Source organism: Grus americana, chromosome 3 (genome assembly GCF_028858705.1).
Source record: "Grus americana isolate bGruAme1 chromosome 3, bGruAme1.mat, whole genome shotgun sequence".
Lineage (NCBI taxonomy): Eukaryota > Metazoa > Chordata > Aves > Gruiformes > Gruidae > Grus > Grus americana.
The window spans coordinates 50,410,001-50,428,724 of NC_072854.1; the positions used below are offsets into that span (position 1 = coordinate 50,410,001).

Genomic DNA, 18,724 nt, shown 5'->3' on the forward strand with positions numbered 1-18,724 from the left:
GCTATGAATACTGAGAACAGTCTCATAAAAAAAAGTGATGTACAAAGGCACCATCATTCTTAGCATTGTCCTTTAAAATTTGCCCTGTGTCTTGAACACGTGGGTGTTGAAAAAGGACTTATTTCAAATAGTGTAGTTCCACTAACATAACTCAACGTTTTCCCCGTAAAAGCAGGATGTGACATGTGTCCACCCAACCCACCTGGGGTCTGGGACCAGTTTCTCTGAGAAGCAGAAATTCATCTGCCTGTGCAGTGCTGTAAGAGAGCACCTATCTGCAGGAATTGTGGGGCCATCTCAGAGTACATACAGCTACTGTGACGCCAAGATGCATAGATTTTTGATTCGGCAAGTCAATACTTAAAATTTTCCAGAGCAGAGGATGGTGTCTGTGAAGTGACACCATCTGAGCGTACCCAGAGGTTGCCTCGATGCTTACCTGAAGGGCAGGTAAGACCAGGCTGGTTTGTGCTAGCAAATGAAACCAAAGCAAGCCTCTCGATTTTATGTTCTATAGCATCTTTATTGAATTAAGGCTTCTTTGTCTGCCTGTAGAGGCTGCATACTTTCAGATGCAAGTGTCTTCTACTTGTGCAGCCCTTCCCACAATGGGAGCTCAACCATACTGCAGCCTACAGGGTAGGTAATTCTTCTCCATAGTGACAAAGTTGGCTGTTGCATTGCCCTTGTGGGTCCGCAGCTGCCTCTGAAAGATGTCCCAGTCTATGTACTGAGCGATACAAGGGCCCCACCGTGTCCTGAGTGCTAGCTTGAGGAGGGATTACTCATGTAAACAGGTTCAAACTGGGTAGATGAAAGGGTTCTTCCACTCATCATTCTGCTATTCTGGCTCTGGTGTTGGGGTGGGGCACTAACAAAGCACGGGAAGTACCGAAGCGTTTTGACACAGCCTAGCTTTAGGCTCAACATTTAGCACTTGTGATTGTGATTGTATCAATGACAGTCATCTTAGTTTCTCAGATTAGGTAAACAGCTGAAAAAAAGAAATTATGACTTTCATACCTGTGCATTTACCTGGGTTGTGAGGTTTCTGGGATGGTGCTGCTGCCAGTTGCATGTGAAACAGGAATGTCCTGCTTGCTGTAGCAAAGGGCTGATTCATTGGCAGTGTAATAGGTGTCATCTTCCTTTTTGTCAGCTCCTCAGGTATATTTTACCCTCGCAGTGAACAGAAAAATAAATTTTAAAAAATCCAGTAAAACCAGTAACATGCAAGTCATCCAAGTGAGGTGAGGTTCCATGAAGACTAAAACAATTTGTAAATGGCGTTAGGTGGGACTGGGATTAATCAGGAGGGGTAGTAGAAGGAGAGTTTGGTGAGTCCCAGTGGGGGCGAGCTCTCTGAAGCCACCATGCCCTGGGAGGTGCTGGGAGCAGCCACAGTCCCAAAGCCTCCCTGCGCAAAGGGTGAGATCCACCTCCACCAGCAGAGAGGGCTAGGCACTTGCAGGGGAAACCGGGAAGATGGGCTGGTGGGCTCATTTGCTGGAGGCACCCATTTCTCCGCACCGACTGCCAAGGGGGGACCATTGTCGCTAGCTTGGACATCAGGGTCTGACTTGGAGCTGCCCAGACTGGGTGAGAGGAGTTACATTTTAAGGCTGCAAAAAACTTTTCTCCATAGGAAAAAAGAAAAAAAAAAAAATCAAATGCTGTCAACCTGGAGATTGCAGATGGGGCATCACAGCGTGGAAACTAAAGCCTTGTGCCTCGGCAGTGAGTTTGTGGGCTGGGCTGGTTTTGGGGCTGAGTGTCTCGATGCAATGCGCCCATGGAAGGGAGGTTAAAGAATGGGCTGGGGAAAGACTCCTGAAGTAAACCCAGCTTACTCATGTAAAAACAGTGAGGAGATGAATGTTTTTGTCCACATGTGTCATCTGGCACAGCGTGAGCTTGGTTTCTGTATATGGAAAGCAAGTCTATATGATTTTTCAAATTTGTTCCTAAATACAGCATTTAAAATATGTTCCCCCAACGCAGAGGCAAAATGTAGGAAGCCATAAGAAGGCGAGAGGGAAAAGACTAGGTAGGGAGGACCCATGCGTTAGTCTCAGGACGAGAGAAGAGCACACATCAGAATACATCAAAAGGAAAACTGATCACTTTCTACTTTCAAAAGTTGTTAATATTTTACAGCTGCCATTAAGTTTTGAAGAGCGTGCAGGTATTTATTGGTAGTGCCATAGCTACCCAGTCCTGAGTCGTGAAGGAAGAGATACCTGTTTTTCAAGTCGTTCTGTTCGCTCATCCCTCTTCTCCTAATTCACACCCTGTACCCACCGGCACTGCAGTAACTCGGTGAATACCTGGAGTTGTGGTTGTGCGTTCCCACCCTGGCTGCCCTTCCCGTGAGGCTCCCAAGGGGATTTTTGCCTCTAAGAGCCAGCCAGTGGGTCAGACCCACTGAGAGTCAGGCTTAGGTGCGTCCCCGGCTTCCCCCGGTGCTTGGGTCCATGGAGCAGGACCGTTCTCTTTGCCACGTCAGCTGCCTACTGAAGCGCATCGTATTTTAAAATGCACTTATTTATTTTTTTTAAAATCAGATAATATCTTCTGGTTCAATAATAAACTAATTATATGCTTAAAATAGCACAGGAGAGGGGTCCTGTTTCAGATTAGTCTACATAGCAGAAGTGCCGGGGGCTGTTTTGGAGGTTGCTTGAAGGCTTTCTCGCAAGAAGGTCTCGGGTGCCTGTGCCGGCTTTTGAAGGGCTTGCTCAGGCCTGATCAAACTCGGTCAGGCGACAGCATATCAGATCTGTTCCTCTCATCAGTCACATGTCAGCCGTAACTGTCACCAGATTTGCAATTTAATGTGTGCAGCTCAACACTTCCAATTAATCCAACCCAGGTATTTAACAATCTATCATTTCAGAGCTAGGACTTTACGGAGCTGCATGCAGGGCAGCCTTGCACTTCAGTAAGGAACGAACCCTGGAAGGCTTTCTTCATGCACACAGATTTTACTCTTTCCGTGCCACTGTCTGGTGGAAGTTACTGCTGCTTTAGTTGCTTTTCACAGGCTTAGGAAGTGTTAAAAAAAATCATGACATGACCACAAAAAATTTAAAAAAACCAAAGATTTATAATAGGTGATTCAGCAATGAGAGGCTTTTGTGATCTTCCATGGGAAGCTACTATTTTTAGTGAATTATTATAAGCAGTAGCATCACTCACATTTATTTATAAAGGCATGAAAGAACGCCCATACGTGTTTCTAAATAGTCGATGTATAGTAACGGCCATATGCTGAGAAGGAGCGAAAATAGAATTGAGCACTCTGGTTTCCACAATGCTGCGTGAGGGTTGTGCTGGGAGCTTTGCATCTAAGAAATGAAAAACAGAGGGATTTTTTTTTTTTCTTCTAGTTCTTCTTTCTAGCAAAACAAACCCAAAGCCTTCAGGGTGAAAGTCTGCCTTGCAGCACAACTGCATTGTTTTCATTGAGGTCTAACTGGGGTGACCACTGAGGTTTGTGAGGACTCTTCCAGTAGCTTCAGCAGCTGGTGGGTTGGGGCTGCGCTGACAGTGGTAGCTATTTTTATGAGAGTTACTGTACATATAGTATTCGGGTTGATTAGTTGTGTGTGCCTGCACTTCTCTTGGGGCTCCGTGGCACAGAGGAGGAGAAATGCAGTGATGCCCTGCTGAAGGGGCTCCACAAATACAGCATGATGTCATTTCCAAAGTTCCTACAGTGGAAACGCTTTAAATGCTGGGGCTTGCCATTAAGAAAAAAATAAAAAACCCCAAAGATGTTATCTGCTGGTGACACCACCCCTGAACAGAAATTAGAACTGTTTTGATCTGACTCTGCAGAGACCTAGCTATGTTGCGTTCATTGCAGTTTTTTTGTATGCAGCTCCTTGGATTTAAGTTCAGTACGGGGCAACATCTTCCGTTCTCTCGCTGACTCTGTCTGTGTCCCAGTCAAGCCTGCACTGAGGTGCCTTGGGATTCTCAAAAATTCAGCACCTTGCAAGGGCAATGCCTTAAAGTAAATTCCTACTCTAATTAAGTTAAATCCTTTGATTGAAATTAATTGTGTTCTTGAATTTTGGGAAGCCATGATACAAAGCATGTGGAAGAGAGTGAAAAAGGCAGCTCTTGACAAGGTACCTTTACCAACCTCCCGATCACAGTGCCTGCCTCCTGGTTCCCAAATCCCGTTTTAACGTGGGAAATCATCAGCATAGCATGCAGAGAGACTAGTGCTATATTTTTTAAGGGGCTTCCTATAGCAAAGGGTACTGGGGTACATGGCTCCTGACACTGGGAGGAGTTGCTGGAGAGCCCAACCTTGTTCTTGCTCCACAGCTGCATTAGTTAAAGTTTCAGCATTTTCCTCACTCTCTGTTTCCCGTCTCCCAACACTCAGTGGAAAAAAATAAACGACAACCGTCATGCTCTACTCACAGCAAAACAAATGTTATTTATTAGAGTCCTCCTGTGGTCAGAGGACGTCTGACTGTAAAATAACTGGAGATTTTTCTGCTAACTGGAAGCGTGATACTCTGAGACAATTTCCAGGCAGTGTATATTTTCAGCTAAGATTTATTTACGTCAGCGTAGCAATTTGCAATATCACTGTTTGCAAAGAGTGAGGCAGCAGTTGTTTTAGCTAGAATTAAATTTTTAATGTTTTTTTTTTAAGGAAAAACTTTTGATTAAGTTGTGACTCAGTTCCCATAGCTTCATGCGTGGAGATGCTTTTCTTTTCAAAAGGGAGGGCATAAACCTCCTTGGTGGGTACGTTGCTCGACGCCTGCCCTTGTGGCAAGGAGCAGCTGGAGCGGCGGGGAGCGAGGCGCGCGTCGTTAGGGAGGGTTTGTTTTCCCTGTGCTAATCACCTTCTCCTGTCGTAATTTGGCACAGCGTGGCGCCCTGCGTGCGGGATGGAGGCAGATCCGTGTACTGCTCTCCTATCTGAGCCAGCACATTTCGGAGGATAAATCTTTGCCAGACTTAATGTTCTCCCAAGGAGCTTTAATATCCCTCAAGGCTTTTTGCTCTTCCTAGGGGTGGGGGAAGACGGGAAGAGATGCAGGCAGAGAGCTAATTACAGCGGGGACCTCTTCTAGCCATTCCCCTACCACCAAGGTCAGAAATATTCCTTTGAAGAGAGGATGAGGAGGGAAATCCACAGAGCCACCCTTCAGATGCCGAGCTCACTTTTTTCCCCTAAATATGTGGTTCTGGGTTTTTTTTCCCTTTTCCTTCAAGAGGGTATGCTGGCGCAGGGCTGAACCTGTGCCATCCCACTTACCATTTCCAGGGCTGTGAGGATGGTGGCCTTTGCCAGCAGGGTGCAAAGGGACATACCCTGCGGGACCCTGGTGTATTCTTGCTGCCTGCTTCTGCTGAACATCTGGTGGGATTTGCGGGAGCTGCCTTAGGAACTTGCAGATAATAGCGAACATTGAGCATTGAAAACATTTGGGTGTCAGGAAAGATTTCTTTCTCTGTGTGTAATTTGCTTAATGCTTTTTTTTTTTCCACCGCAACTTCCATAATTTAGGGAAAATATAACAATCTGGAATACATAATATTTGGGTTTATATGGAAAAAGATGCCTATCGATACAACATGGCTGGATAGATATTGTGGGAGGACTTTCCTTATGTTTTAGTTCTTGCTTTTTCTGCATCTCCAGAGCACCCTCACTACTTTATTAAATTATATATGTTTTTCCGGTTTACAAAAACTTATGGGAAAGAGGAAGAAGTTCTGAGACCTCTTTGGGTTGGGGATTTCAAAGTTCCTTGAGAAGAGCAGCACTGCAGCCTTACAGAGCCGGGCAGAAAATGACTGTATGGAACCAACAGATTGGTGCTTCCGAAAGATCTCCTTGCCTAGACTTGCAAATCCCTTTCACCAGAAATTCCAACATACATGCACACAGTTGGCAACTTTAATTTGTAATTTTGGAGTCACTGTATCTGTTTTCTTGTTTATTTGCAGTTGACTCTCACTGGGGACTTCAAAGCAAACAAAATGTAAACCTGGTAGTTGAAGCAAATTTTGAGTTACTTCATGAGAAGGCACAGACACTGGTCTGGATGGGTGGGCAAAACGTGTTAGATTATTCACAACCTCCTGTTTCAGCAACAACCGAATGCAAAGAAAGTAGTTTGTTTCGTTTTGGTTTTCTTAAAGAAATAATTTTTGGTGGAGGTTCTCTGTAGGGGTGTTCATCCCAAAGGAGATTTGTGCTACAGCATTTTGAGCAGGGTGACATAGGCTGGAAACTGCAATTCCAGTGAGCAAGCAGAGCCATGGAGAAGCAGGGCTCCCTCCAGTCAGCTGGAGGCTGATAAGCTGGAGTTGTTTTCGTGGCTTCTTTTCAGTGGTATTAGATCTCATGCCTTTCTCAACTGCGTGGCTACCAGACAACTTCATACGGTGAAGTCAGAACATTAAATATGTTAATACAGTATAAAATAAAGTGTAATTCTCCCAAGTGAGCATTAGCAGCGTTTATGGGTCTGCAGATAGTGTTTGTTTTTCTCCCATAACGTCCTAGTATCCCACTTGTTAAAATAAAAAAAACTGCTTTTGATTTGTAGCCGTAACTTTACAGTTTAGGAGCCTGTATCTGAAATAACGAATTAGCCACTCACTACAAAACACTGAAATAAAAACAGACCAGTGTGTAACTTGGACTCGGCAGCCACCAGCTGCACCTCATCTTGCTAATCTTTAGGCCTTTTTTTTTTTTTTTTTTTTAAAAAGCGGGGGCTTTTAAGAGTTAAGTTACACAACTCTCTTTTTATTTTTAAAGTGAGTGGATTCCTTGTTGCGTTGTTGAGGATGATAAATTGATACCACATGTTGCGTCCAGACAAAAAAGACTCTGTACTGCAGTGGAAGCACTTGCAGCTGGTGTCTGAGTTAATGGACGGGCTCCACAAGGTAAACACGGCTTGGAAGAGGCTGAAACAGGCACAGAGAGGGGGAATTTTCTCTGTTTTAAAGGCTCAAGCATTTGCTGCTGTTGCCTGACAGGAGCTGAGTGTTGAAATAACCCGCAGTCCCAGCCACCCTGGGAGACTCATTCAGTTGTTCATGTCAAATCAGGTATACAGCACTTTGGAGATGTTTGAGTGTCCTCTCTCGGAGCTTACCTGTTTGCAGTCTTATCAAAATACCAAGAGAGACACGTGTAATTAGGACATTGTAGCCGATTTCATTTTTTTTTTTTGTGAGCAAAATGTGGCTGGTTCCCTTGAGGAGTATTAACTGAGTAAAATGCGGTGCAGTGGATTGACATTTATAAAAGCTGATAGCGTGGCCCCGAGTTTGGGGAAAGTGCTGTCACCCCTCGTGTTGCTGCTCTGGGCACCCAGCTGCACCCCTTCTCCTGATGCCGTCAGCCTAAGCCAAGGTAGGGTAGCAACGCTGCTTGCCTGTGGCACTGTACCACCCTCTGCTCACACCATGTCTGACCTGCCTTGTCTCTGACCTGTCCTTTGCCCTGGGTCTTCCTCATCTCCAGGGCTGGTCGTTCTTCCCTGCAGGACCACTTCCCCAGGGGACCAGGACCCAGCTGGGCTGGGCTTAATGCTGTACAGGATGCTCTTGATCTTATCTGCAGGAACCTCGGTCTTCTGGCTCTTAGCAGAACACACAGCGTTCTTCAAGTCTGGTATAAATAGTTAACACTAATAAAGGGAGGAGCTCATCGTATTTCTTTTCTCCTCTGCTCTTGTACAGTCCATATGTTGTGCCCATCGGTGGTATCTGAGCTCTTTCCAAGGTGTCTGCAGCCTGGCTAGCATCTGGCCCATCTACATATGGTCTCCAGGACAGATTGATGGAAGTTCCTTTATAGATCTTTTAAAGTTTCTCAATGTACTTTGGAATGGAAAAATGTGTTATGTTTCCATCATCATGGCCTAATCCATCTCCCACATAAGTCAAAGACAAATTCCCACTAATTTGATCAGCAGTGGGTTCAAATGATAAACTCTATTTTCTTTGCTTCCCCACCTCCTTTGCAGTTTGTTGCATGGTCATATATTACTAATGCACATGGTCGTGAGCAAAGATTGTCCCATGATATTTTCCTATATTTTAAGCAGATGGGAACATTCTTTGACAGCTCAGAAACCAGGTAGAAAATATGGTTATTTCCATCCAGATTGCAGCCTGGTAGCACAGCGCAACAGCCTTTACTGATGTGAGTTGTCAATCCCGGTGACTTCTGTAGCAAAACTTGCATGTGAAAGGATAATAGGATCCAGTCCTAATTTGACTTGGCAGAGCATCCAACACAAGGAGAAACCAAGAAACTCAGATACAGTTGCTGAAGAGGTTAGCGGGGGAGGAGGTTATGTGAAAGAAGTGGTTTTTAAGGCAGTGTTTGAACAGAGGGTGGAGATGGGGTACACAAAAATAAATTGGCCCATAATTATGCTTAAGAAAACAATCTTCCTACAGAAGAAAAGTAAAGAAAAACAGAAGCCGGAGTATAAGTGGCATATTGCTTAATGTAAAGGAAAACAAACTACTTGGATTTTTTCTAACCACCAATTTTCAATGCAAAAGTATTGTTACATTCTTTTATTATTTGTGTAATACCAACACTGAGCAAAGAGATGCAATAAGAAGAAAAGTACACATGTGCACACACATATCCACACATGCAGGAGACCCCATCCTGAAAGGTGCCTCAGTCTCACAATTTTACCATTTAGGATTTTTCATGGGTTTAGGCCAAATAGTATCATACTACGGCTACCACCAGCAGAAGTAAGCCATTTTATGAGAATACTGTAGGTTGAAAACTGCTAGCTGCTGGCACTTTGGCTGAGTGTTTTTATATCTGAAGCTATGTGGCATGCTGTGTATGCCACCTCGGGTGTTTCTTTTCTGTTTTCTAAGATTTTTTTCACTAGCAAGAGTCACAGTGCTGTGTATTCTTACACCCGGCATTTTTAGGTGGGGAATGGCATGGTTTGTATGGCTCTTGTAGCCTGGCTTGGTATGGTGGTCTAGCTCTGGTTGTCCTCATCCTACCGCCAGCTCTTTGCGAGGAGGGATGCCCATGCAGATGTTCTGACTAGTGGTTGTCCATCAAAGTCACAGGTGATGAATGTGAGAGCTACCAGCATTGATGCATTACAAGCTGGAATATGCACAAAGGTTATTTTTTAAAAAAACAACATTTCCTCAGCCAATTGGGAGAAACCTGAGGAAGTAAGCAGTGGTGCCTAGTTATTAGAAGTTAGAAACGGACTGTTGCCAGACTCAAAATATAGTTAAAATGTCATCAGTTAAATAATAAAAAGCTCTTTCCTTCCTTAGACTGTAGAACTACTATGCTGCAGCTCAATCCACCATGTTTTGATGGCATGATAGTCACTTAGAAATGGACAAGTTTATAGCTGAGGCACTGACCCAAACTTCTCTTGAGTATGTCTGCGAAGTCTGGTCTGCTGTTTTGTGCAAATTGTTTAAAACATAACAGTTGCTATTTTGAACCATGGTCCATATGATTTCTCTTTTCATTAAGTGATAATCACAGCCGTGTCTGCTGTCTGTGTGTGAGAAGAACTTCAGGCGTGTTTTCCATTTCACAATCTGACAAAAACCACAACACTTAACAGGGGAAAAAAAAAAGGCATTTTATACTGAAAAAATTTGTTTTAAAAAAGCTGGGCTGTATTTCTTTGTACATCAAATGTGTCTCCAGTTCACTTATGTCAAACATCCATTTATCCTAAGGATGCAAATGTCGAGATGCTTGTGAATGATTTGTTGATTGATTCATTCTTTGCCCATTTAAATCTGGAATTTCTTAAGTGCTTTGTAAATGAAGGACACTTATCCTGGATGGTTTGATTATGCTATGGTCCTGTTGACTTTGTGTTTTTAAAGCATGCTGGTAGAACAAATGTGATTTTATCCTCTTTATAGATATACCTGTTAATTGCCAAAAATGAAGAAAAAAGAACTCGTGCAACTTTTTAAACTCGATCATCTTTAACTTGGAAGATTAGCACAACTGTTTTGTCAAAGGAATATGGGATAGTGCCAAAAATCTTTTGACTTGCACATGGAAAAAAAACCCAAAACCAAACCTGGAAACATTCTCACTCAACAAATACTATTTGCTTGTCCTTTGAACCGTATTTTAAGCCCATGATCAGCAGGAGCAGTGGAGTGGGATTTTCATCTCAATTATTTTGATTTAAATCTAGAGCCATTTCACTAGGGGTACAGTGTGTGGGCTGGTTTTCTTGACCTCTTTCTCATCCTGAGGTGATTATCATTGGTTTGAGCCAACGTGGTTTTTGGACAGTAGATGTTGCTGACTAGTGCAAGCTGGCTCCCCTGAAATACTGTGCAAGGGCTCCCCTGAAAGTACTGTATTTCGTAGCATCCTGTACAGCACAGGGTATCCAACTGTGTGCAGCAACTTTATACAACTCTGTATCTAGCAGCTTACAGGGACAGGGATATCATCGTGTACTGTGTCACAGCATGTTTCGAAGACTGTGAGGATACTATAACGAGGGGACAGCTGGCCGGCTACTGCGGTACGGGCGTAATTCTGGTGCCTCTAATCGAGAGAGAAAGTACAGCTTAGTCATGCACAGAGTGCCTGTGGGAGAGGAGCAATAGCACTTGCAGTTTTCTCAAGAATTATTATAACAAATACACAACACACATGCCCATGAACAATTTAAAAGACATTTGCAGAGGCTGCAATGAGCGTGACTACCCCTCCAGTCAGATTTTTGCACTGTCTTTGCAGTTTTTATTTCAAGGAACTGATGGCAAGATTGCTGATAGCTTAGAGTGTTTGTCCTAAGTCAAAAGTAAGGGAGAAATGTCTAGCTCCTTGCTAGCAGGAGTGGAGCTGTGTCACCCTTCTTTCCTTAGGATGCAACTTTTGGGGTTTAAAAATGGGTACTAGGAATGCACAGCTGCTGCAAGCACGGGCTTGCTTTGCAGCAGCATGCAGCCATGCTGCAGTCATGCTCCAGCCCTCCCGTATCTACCACCCAAGAAACCCATGTTGATGTCCAGGAGGGCCCAATGCTTTTATTCATGTTGCTGTTTTCATGTGATGTTGGTTTTGTGATTGAGATTTGGGTAGCAAAAGAAGAGGGGTGCTGGTTTTAACGTTTTGATTTGTTCCTTTCCTGCAGAATTCAATCCGGCACAACTTGTCACTCCACAGCCGATTCGTCAGGGTGCAGAATGAAGGCACCGGCAAAAGCTCTTGGTGGATGATCAATCCAGATGGTGGAAAAGGTGGCAAGGCGCCCCGGAGACGTGCTGTGTCGATGGACAACAGCAACAAGTACACGAAGAGCAGAGGGCGGGCGGCTAAGAAAAAGGCAGCCCTGCAGACTGCCCAGGAGACGAGCGAGGACAGCCCTTCTCAGCTCTCCAAGTGGCCAGGGAGTCCCACCTCCCGCAGCAGCGACGAGCTGGATGCATGGACAGATTTTCGTTCCCGTACAAATTCAAATGCCAGTACGATCAGTGGCCGCTTGTCACCGATTTTGGCAAGCACCGAACTAGATGATGTTCAAGATGATGACGCTCCGCTTTCTCCCATGCTGTACAGTAGTCCATCGAGCTTGTCCCCATCAGTAAACAAACCGTGTACGGTGGAGTTGCCTAGGTTGACTGATATGGCTGGGACAATGAATTTGAACGATGGACTGACAGATAACCTCATGGATGATCTCTTGGACAATATAACACTCCCTCCATCCCAGCAGTCGCCCACAGGAGGGATAATGCAGAGAAGCTCCAGTTTTCCGTATGGTTCCAAAGGTTCAGGGCTGGGTTCCCCATCAAGTAGTTTCAACAATGCTGTGTTTGGGCCGTCGTCCCTGAATTCCCTCCGCCAGTCGCCCATGCAGACCATTCAGGAGAACAAGCAGACCACCTTCTCTTCCATTTCTCATTACAACAACCAGACGCTGCAGGATCTTCTCGCCTCTGATGCACTTAGTCACAGCGATGTCATGATGACACAGTCTGACCCACTCATGTCACAAGCCAGCACAGCTGTGTCCGCCCAGAATTCCCGCAGGAATATAATGCTCCGCAACGATCCCATGATGTCGTTTGCTGCGCAGTCCAGCCAGGGCGGTCTGGTCAATCAGAGCCTGCCTCATCACCAGCACCAGTCTCACAACTCCTCTCTTAGTGGCAGCCGTGCCTTGTCCAATTCCATCAGTAACATAGGCTTGAGTGACTCGAACAGCTTGGGATCCACCAAACATCAGCAGTCACCTGTCAATCAGTCTATGCAAACACTTTCTGACCCGCTCTCAGGCTCCTCTTTGTACTCCTCTAGCGTGAACCTCCCGGTCATGGGACATGAGAAATTCCCAAGTGACTTGGACTTGGATATTTTCAATGGGAGCCTGGAGTGTGACATGGAGTCCATTATCCGCAGTGAACTCATGGATGCAGATGGGCTGGATTTTAACTTTGATTCCCTCATCTCAGCTCAGAACGTTGTCAGTCTGAATGTGGGGAACTTCACTGGTGCTAAACAGGCTTCATCACAGAGTTGGGTACCAGGCTGAAGGATCTTTGAGAACAGGGAAAATGGGCAAACAGGTCAGTGCCCCATAGATGTGGTAAAATACTCGATTCCTTAGTTTTATTGGAGTTTGCACCAAACCCTGAATAGTTAGTGCACACTAATAATATTAATTTTGCTTGTGATGGCTTGCTATGTGTTGGTATGCAACAGGCACAACCAAGAAACATTTGGAGGTGTGGAGGGAAACGAGGCTAAGCTATAAAAGCTGTTCAGCTGCAACACTGTCAGCACACATCTGATGCTATGCGTCCTTCTTAATTTAGGCATGAGAAATGTTAATGACAAATCAGGCAAACCAAGGTGGAATATTTGTGGGTTTTAGGAATCACAGAGCTCCAACTTGTCTTCTTTGAAGTCACAACAGACAGATTCTTCTCTGCAGCTGATGCCGCATGTAGCCAAGCTTTGTTACGTAGGGATGGGGCAAGGGGCTTTGCGGTCAGTGCAGCGATAGTACTGCAGGAAAGGAGGAAGACTGTCTTTGCAAGACCAGTGCACGCACTGAGGATCGTGTGTGTGGGACAGGTCTGGACTGAATTAGAGTTGCACTGCTGCCGTGGTACAGCAAGGCTAGCAAAATTGTTCGGGTTTTTTTTTAATTGTGTTTCTTGGGGAAAAAAAAAAAAAGGCAAATTGAGGAATTATATATTGAAATAGCAAAGGTGGGATCTTGGTCCCAGGAATGTCCTGGGTTTAATGTTTTAAATATGCAAAAGTCATTGGTCTCCCCCAGGACTGGGGTGGGTGTCATTTTCTTTTGGACTCCACCAAGAGAATCTCCATGGGCTTGGGTTCTGACATAGGTGCTTTTTAAATATTAGCCTCTTCAGATTAATTTTTTCCAGATTGATGTGTTTTTTTCCATTGCTTCTTTTCCACAGCTGGGGGCATTTGAACTTGTAGACATTATTTCTGTCATCCTTTTGTGATTCTGCAGGCTCCTGCCCATACTTCTGCCCCCACACACGTTCATATTCACTGACTTACAGGGTAGATGCCAGACAAAGTGCCCTTTCTCCTTTGTTTATTTATTAGTATAAGGGAGTAGATTTCACAATATAGTAAGATAAAAGGTTAGCTATAAATTATTGAAAGTGTTCTATTAACTTCAGAATAGTATGTAGAGCATCCCAGTGGTGAGGTTAAATGAGGCATTCATTCAGTTTGCAGCTTACTTCCAACTTTCTTATTTTCTGGACGAAGGATGGAAAGGAGGAGTCAGTGTCGTCTGACTTTATGGTTCATAATTTCCACCTTTCATCTTTAATTGAGTTTTCATTCTCTGTTTCACAGTTAGATGTTCAAGGGGAAGCTTTGCAGTAGGTGAACAGCAGTGGTGAACCTCCTGAATGTCTTCTGTGTGTGTGGAGTACCACAGGAGACGTGTGCTGTGATCTGCTGGCTGTGAGGAAGAACAAGACCATGCAGGAGTCCTCCCTTCAGTCGTTCTGCAAAGCTGCCTCGCTCCAGTGGAGCGGTTGGTTTGCACAGTCCTTTCTCTTCTGGTGGGAGGATTTCTTCTGGTTCTTTCGCATCTTCTCGCTGAAAGTGAGAGCGTTGCAGTGCATGGCCAGGATAGGGGCTGCGGGGACAGGCTGTAGAGAATGCCATGTCCTGCTGACCCTGCATGAGACAGCAGCTTGGCAAGGCCAGGGCCACAGCTGAATTCTGGTTTTCCTTCAGTTCCAGTGCTGGAGAATTTAAGAAAGAAAAGGGGAAAAAAAAATTGACTTATGAACCAGGAAGGAAAAAACTTGTAGAAGGTCACGCTTGCTGACCAGGTCTCTCTTCCTCCAGGTGCATTAGCTGTTAGGATTTGAAAACCCTTTTTGCATGAGGTTAAAAAAAAAAAAAAAAAGGCTGTAGGAACTTTATCACTGTGAAACATCCAACAGTACAATCTGCCAAATGAGGCCTAAAAAAATAGATGTTATTGACAGCTTTGCTTGACACAGGCAAATAGGGCAGCCTCTTGCTTTCGTATCTTCGTTTGCTGTGTATGGGTAGAAGATGCCCGCGGGGAGACCTGCCTAGGCAGCACGGAGGAGGCAGACCACACCACCTCCTCACTGATGCTCGCTGCTGCCTCTTCGTCACAGCCTGTGCCATTCACAGAAAGCGTAGCCACCGTGATCTTTTTCAGGCTGCTCCCTCTGAATAAAGGAACTGACACATCTGTGTGAGCAGAGTCTCATTGCAGAGGACAGATTTATTAACAAGACAGCTCTCCTCGGCGGATTACTGTCCAGTCATCTGTGGAAGCCTCTCTCCCTCTCTGACAAGTGGACCGGCTGTTGCGGGGTGCCTCCGGTATCAGGTGCAAGCACAGATGATTTCTGCTGAGCTGGTTCATCATGCACCCTTCCTCATCTGTTAAGCAGCGCTGTTTGAGAGTTTGCTTCCCTATGAGCATCTCACATTTTGATATAGGGGTGCCTCGCGTGACATCGGATGCAATCATTCTGAATTGCTTTCTCAGTTACTTCTCCGCTTCGCTGTAGCAATAGGGACCATTGAATTAAAATCTTCTCTCTGCAATGTTCACGATCCCAAGAATGAATCTTTACAGGCTTGAAGACTGGGGAATGCTTTCAGCAGAGCAGCCTGGCGCTTGCTCACGCTAAATCCTTTTCACGAGGGCAGCCAGGTGCTTTTTGCAGGCAGGCAGAGGCAGTTACAATGGGTTATTGGCATACCTGGGAATACTGAGTGCTGTGTTTTCCGTGAAAAATAAGAGAAACGTTGGAGTCAGTTTTTGGGAAGAAAAGAAAGCAGCCAAATACATAGGCATTTCGTTTATACATACTCTAGGTATAGAGGGGGGTTTACTTTGGAAGAAAATCAACTACAGTTTCTTCATAGGGGAAGTGAAAAAACCCTTGCAGGAGACGCCACCATTGCGGGTTTAGCGACTGTGCACGTTTGCTGCACATAAGCCTGTGCATGGTCCCTGGAGAGAGCCTTGCCTGGTCCCACCGCACTGGCCCTGCCCAGCCTTTCAGAGGGCTGTAATTAAGGCATATAAACGAATTTGGGGTTGTTTTGGTTTTTTCTCTTACAAGAAAGGAGAAAATCAATATGTTTTTTTGTTGCTTTGTTCACTTAGCCATAATTTTCCCCTCTTAAGCTGTCTGGGGCCTCTGTTCCTCTATCTCTGCCTGCTTCCCAAGAGCACTGGATATGCCCACCACCCACTCCAATAACCATCACCTTGGTTTTTCAGCTTGTTTATCAATAAATAAAGATGTCACCATCCCCTCGCCTGTCTCTAGAATACTTTTTATTTTTCAAATTAATGGGTCCTCTCTGAGCCTGGGGTTCCCACGGCTCTGCACTTTGCTCTGTGGTCCTTCTCAGCCGGCGAGTCCCAAGGGACTTGGCATCCACCAAAGTGTAGTCCCAAACAGACTGGTTTTTACCTTGATTGTTTCAGCGATCCAGTTTACAATGGTGCTGCACAGGCAGCGATGCTGGCAGGGCTCGGGCAGGGGCTGAAGGATGGCCCAGTGCAAGAAGGGCAGGAACTTGAGCTGATTTCTCCATCTAAAAAACTCATCTAGTTGCGTCTCCTGAGAGAGATTTTGATGTGCCATTTAGCAGCATGCCTCTGGGCTCTGTAACAGAGCTGTGCTGGAGTCACGTTGACTCGTTCGAAAATTGCAAGTAAAATACTTCAGAGATCAGTTAAAGTCACTCATTTTGCCCTAGCATCATCTAGGTCCCACATCATCTTACTGTAGCAGTAGAGTGCAGAAGCTACTAATAGCAACATCATGTAACGTTCGCACAATTTGATGATTAACATCTCTGATAAAGCAAAATCCTAGGAAACGTAACAAAATGCCTGTTGGTATTTCATTAGTCCATATCAGTTTGGTTTCGTTGCCAATTTATTAATTGGCGTTCAACCTGTTTCTGTGTGAAATTCATACTGAAGATGAATGCATAGGCCTGAGGATGACTTACTATTCACTACACCACCATCTTAAAAGTTGAAGTAGATAGTGAAAAGATCTCCATTTGGATACAGTTTTGAATCAGAGGCTTCTGGACAATATGTCACAAGGAAGATGATTTTTATTCTTTAGCAGAAAGCTTCTTGTCTATTCATTAAAGCTGAAATGTAGAAACCAGAATTGATGGACCTCTTGCCTGAGGATGCTGACAGCCTCAGGACCATAGCTGTGCTTCTTGCTCTCTTATTTTAAAAAATGAGGTCTTAGGGGTAGGGCTGGCAGGTTTCTTATACAGAGCCAAGATGGGACTGGCTGCCTTTAAAAAAATCTAAAGGAAATTCAGGAGCAGCAAATTCTTCTGCTCCATTTCTAACAGGTTAGTGGTTAAGGCGGTGGCGCGCTTCTAACATTTAAGTGTTGTTTCAGTCAGCCCAAGTTTTGAAAGGTGGTTTTGTGACTAGCTGAACATCACACGCGCCAAGTTTAGTCTTTGAACAAAAGTACCTGTGTAGAAAATGTATTTTGCTGGGAACAGGGATCCCATTAACTCCAAGGAGGGCCTGCCCCGAGCAAGCTCCTCGCTCCCTGGGCACACACCAGCGGGACAGGAGCAAACTCAGCGCTCGGGGCTGCTGGAGGGGAGGAGAGGGGAGAGCCAGGCAAACCCCGCTGGGGCAGCCCCCCGTGTGGTCCCGCTGGCTGCAGTGCACCTTGAAGCCCCTTGCATGTAGGGGCCAGTCCTGCGCTTGCAGGGATGCTGTGGCTTTTGCTGCGTGAAGGCAGCAGGAGCTGAAACACAAACAGATGAATCGCTCGCTCTTCCTGGGAGTAAGGCTTTTTGGTTTTGGTGGTTTTTTTAATCTGGGTTTATGTTTTAGGGTTTTATTAACCGAGGAAAAAGATCTGTAAAAAACAGGATTGCCTCCGCAGGCTTGCGTTGTGAGTGTACAGCAGCTGAAGCCAGAACAGTGGTCTGATCCTGTGGTTTGGGTGTTCTTCTGTTGGTGTTTTATATAGATACATTTTTTAGTACCTCGTGCTTTGTCATGTGATTCAGCAGCAATAATTAGGCAGAAACTTGCTGTCCCTGCAGATGCCAAGATTACAGGATGACATACTCTCACCAGATGACAGCACAAACTGATATTTTTAGAACAACCCGCATCAACTGGTCTCTCCAGTGCTTTCCTCCCTGGATTGGCAGCACGCAGGTTTTATTACAGAATGAGTCTTCACAAATCGTCTTTTTCATGTGAATGAGCCGTAATGATTGTTTAGAGCTACAGATCAGTGTTGGTCCCCAGACATGCTGTTGCCTGATAGCTGGGATGGTTACAGGTCTTTTTTCTTTTTTCTTTCCTTCTTTTGAGCCAGACTTTTAAATAGCACCCCTAAAAACATATTTTCTTGAAGAAGTGCGTAATAAGAGATCCTTTTTAGAAACATAGCGTCATGCAGCTGAGGAAAGGTTGAGATCTTTTTTCATAGCAATTCAGCACTCAGCCAAAGTGATGAACTGACAGCTGGAGAGGTTTAAGTCTCATGTTGATGACAGCCAAAGAGCACAGGTATAGCGTAGGCCAGCAGGAGTGCACGTATTTGAGTAGTACCATACGCAAATAGCCGGCCTTTCTCTCCTGGCCTGGGGAGGGAGGGTGAAGGAAGGATGCTCACGCAATGCCCTCCCAGGCTCCCAGTGCCACTGCTGGAGGGTCTCCAGCAGGATGCTCCCATCAGCGCTGCTCCTAATCGAGTCCCCACCCGGTGCGTGGGGACACTGACCCCATTACATCAGGTACCTGCAGCTGGGTGGTGGGAACACTCCGCTCTGGTCCAGTCTACGGGGGCCATTTAATCAGCTTTTCCTCTCAGATTACTGCGCACTGTGGCAGTTGTTGGAGTCTGGTGGAGTGGACATCTGCTGACCAGTAATCGGACGGAGGCGCAGCTCAGCTAACGGAGGCCACTGTGTAGCCGTGGTTGTCTGCTGTTGTTCCAGGAAAAAAGCCTCTCTCCCCAGATGATGCCATGGAGAATGGCTTGTGTTTATGCACTTTTTCAGCTAAGCTGGATATCTTGCCTATTGTTTTTCCCTTGTACTGCCTGCTTCTCTTGGCTTTCATAGATAATTTATTTCATACAAATGTAGAGCAAATCTGGTTTTGAGGAA

At 45.2% G+C, this 18,724-nt stretch overlaps 1 protein-coding gene across 4 annotated transcripts in view; it reads left to right on the top strand.

Moving 5' to 3' along the window:
- The window catches only part of FOXO3 (forkhead box O3), a 96,785-nt gene that overhangs the window by 66,921 nt on the left and 11,140 nt on the right, over window positions 1–18,724 (top strand). For 3 of the 4 annotated variants that reach the window (XM_054821481.1, XM_054821483.1, XM_054821482.1), the window contains one exon: window positions 11,178–12,612. In XM_054821481.1, coding sequence (XP_054677456.1) covers window positions 11,178–12,578 — 1,401 coding nt within the window. In that variant the 3' untranslated portion in view covers window positions 12,579–12,612. Of the gene's footprint in view, window positions 1–11,177; window positions 12,613–13,891; window positions 14,916–18,724 lie in introns of all 4 variants that reach the window. The other variant, XR_008576510.1, reaches the window with a different exon arrangement.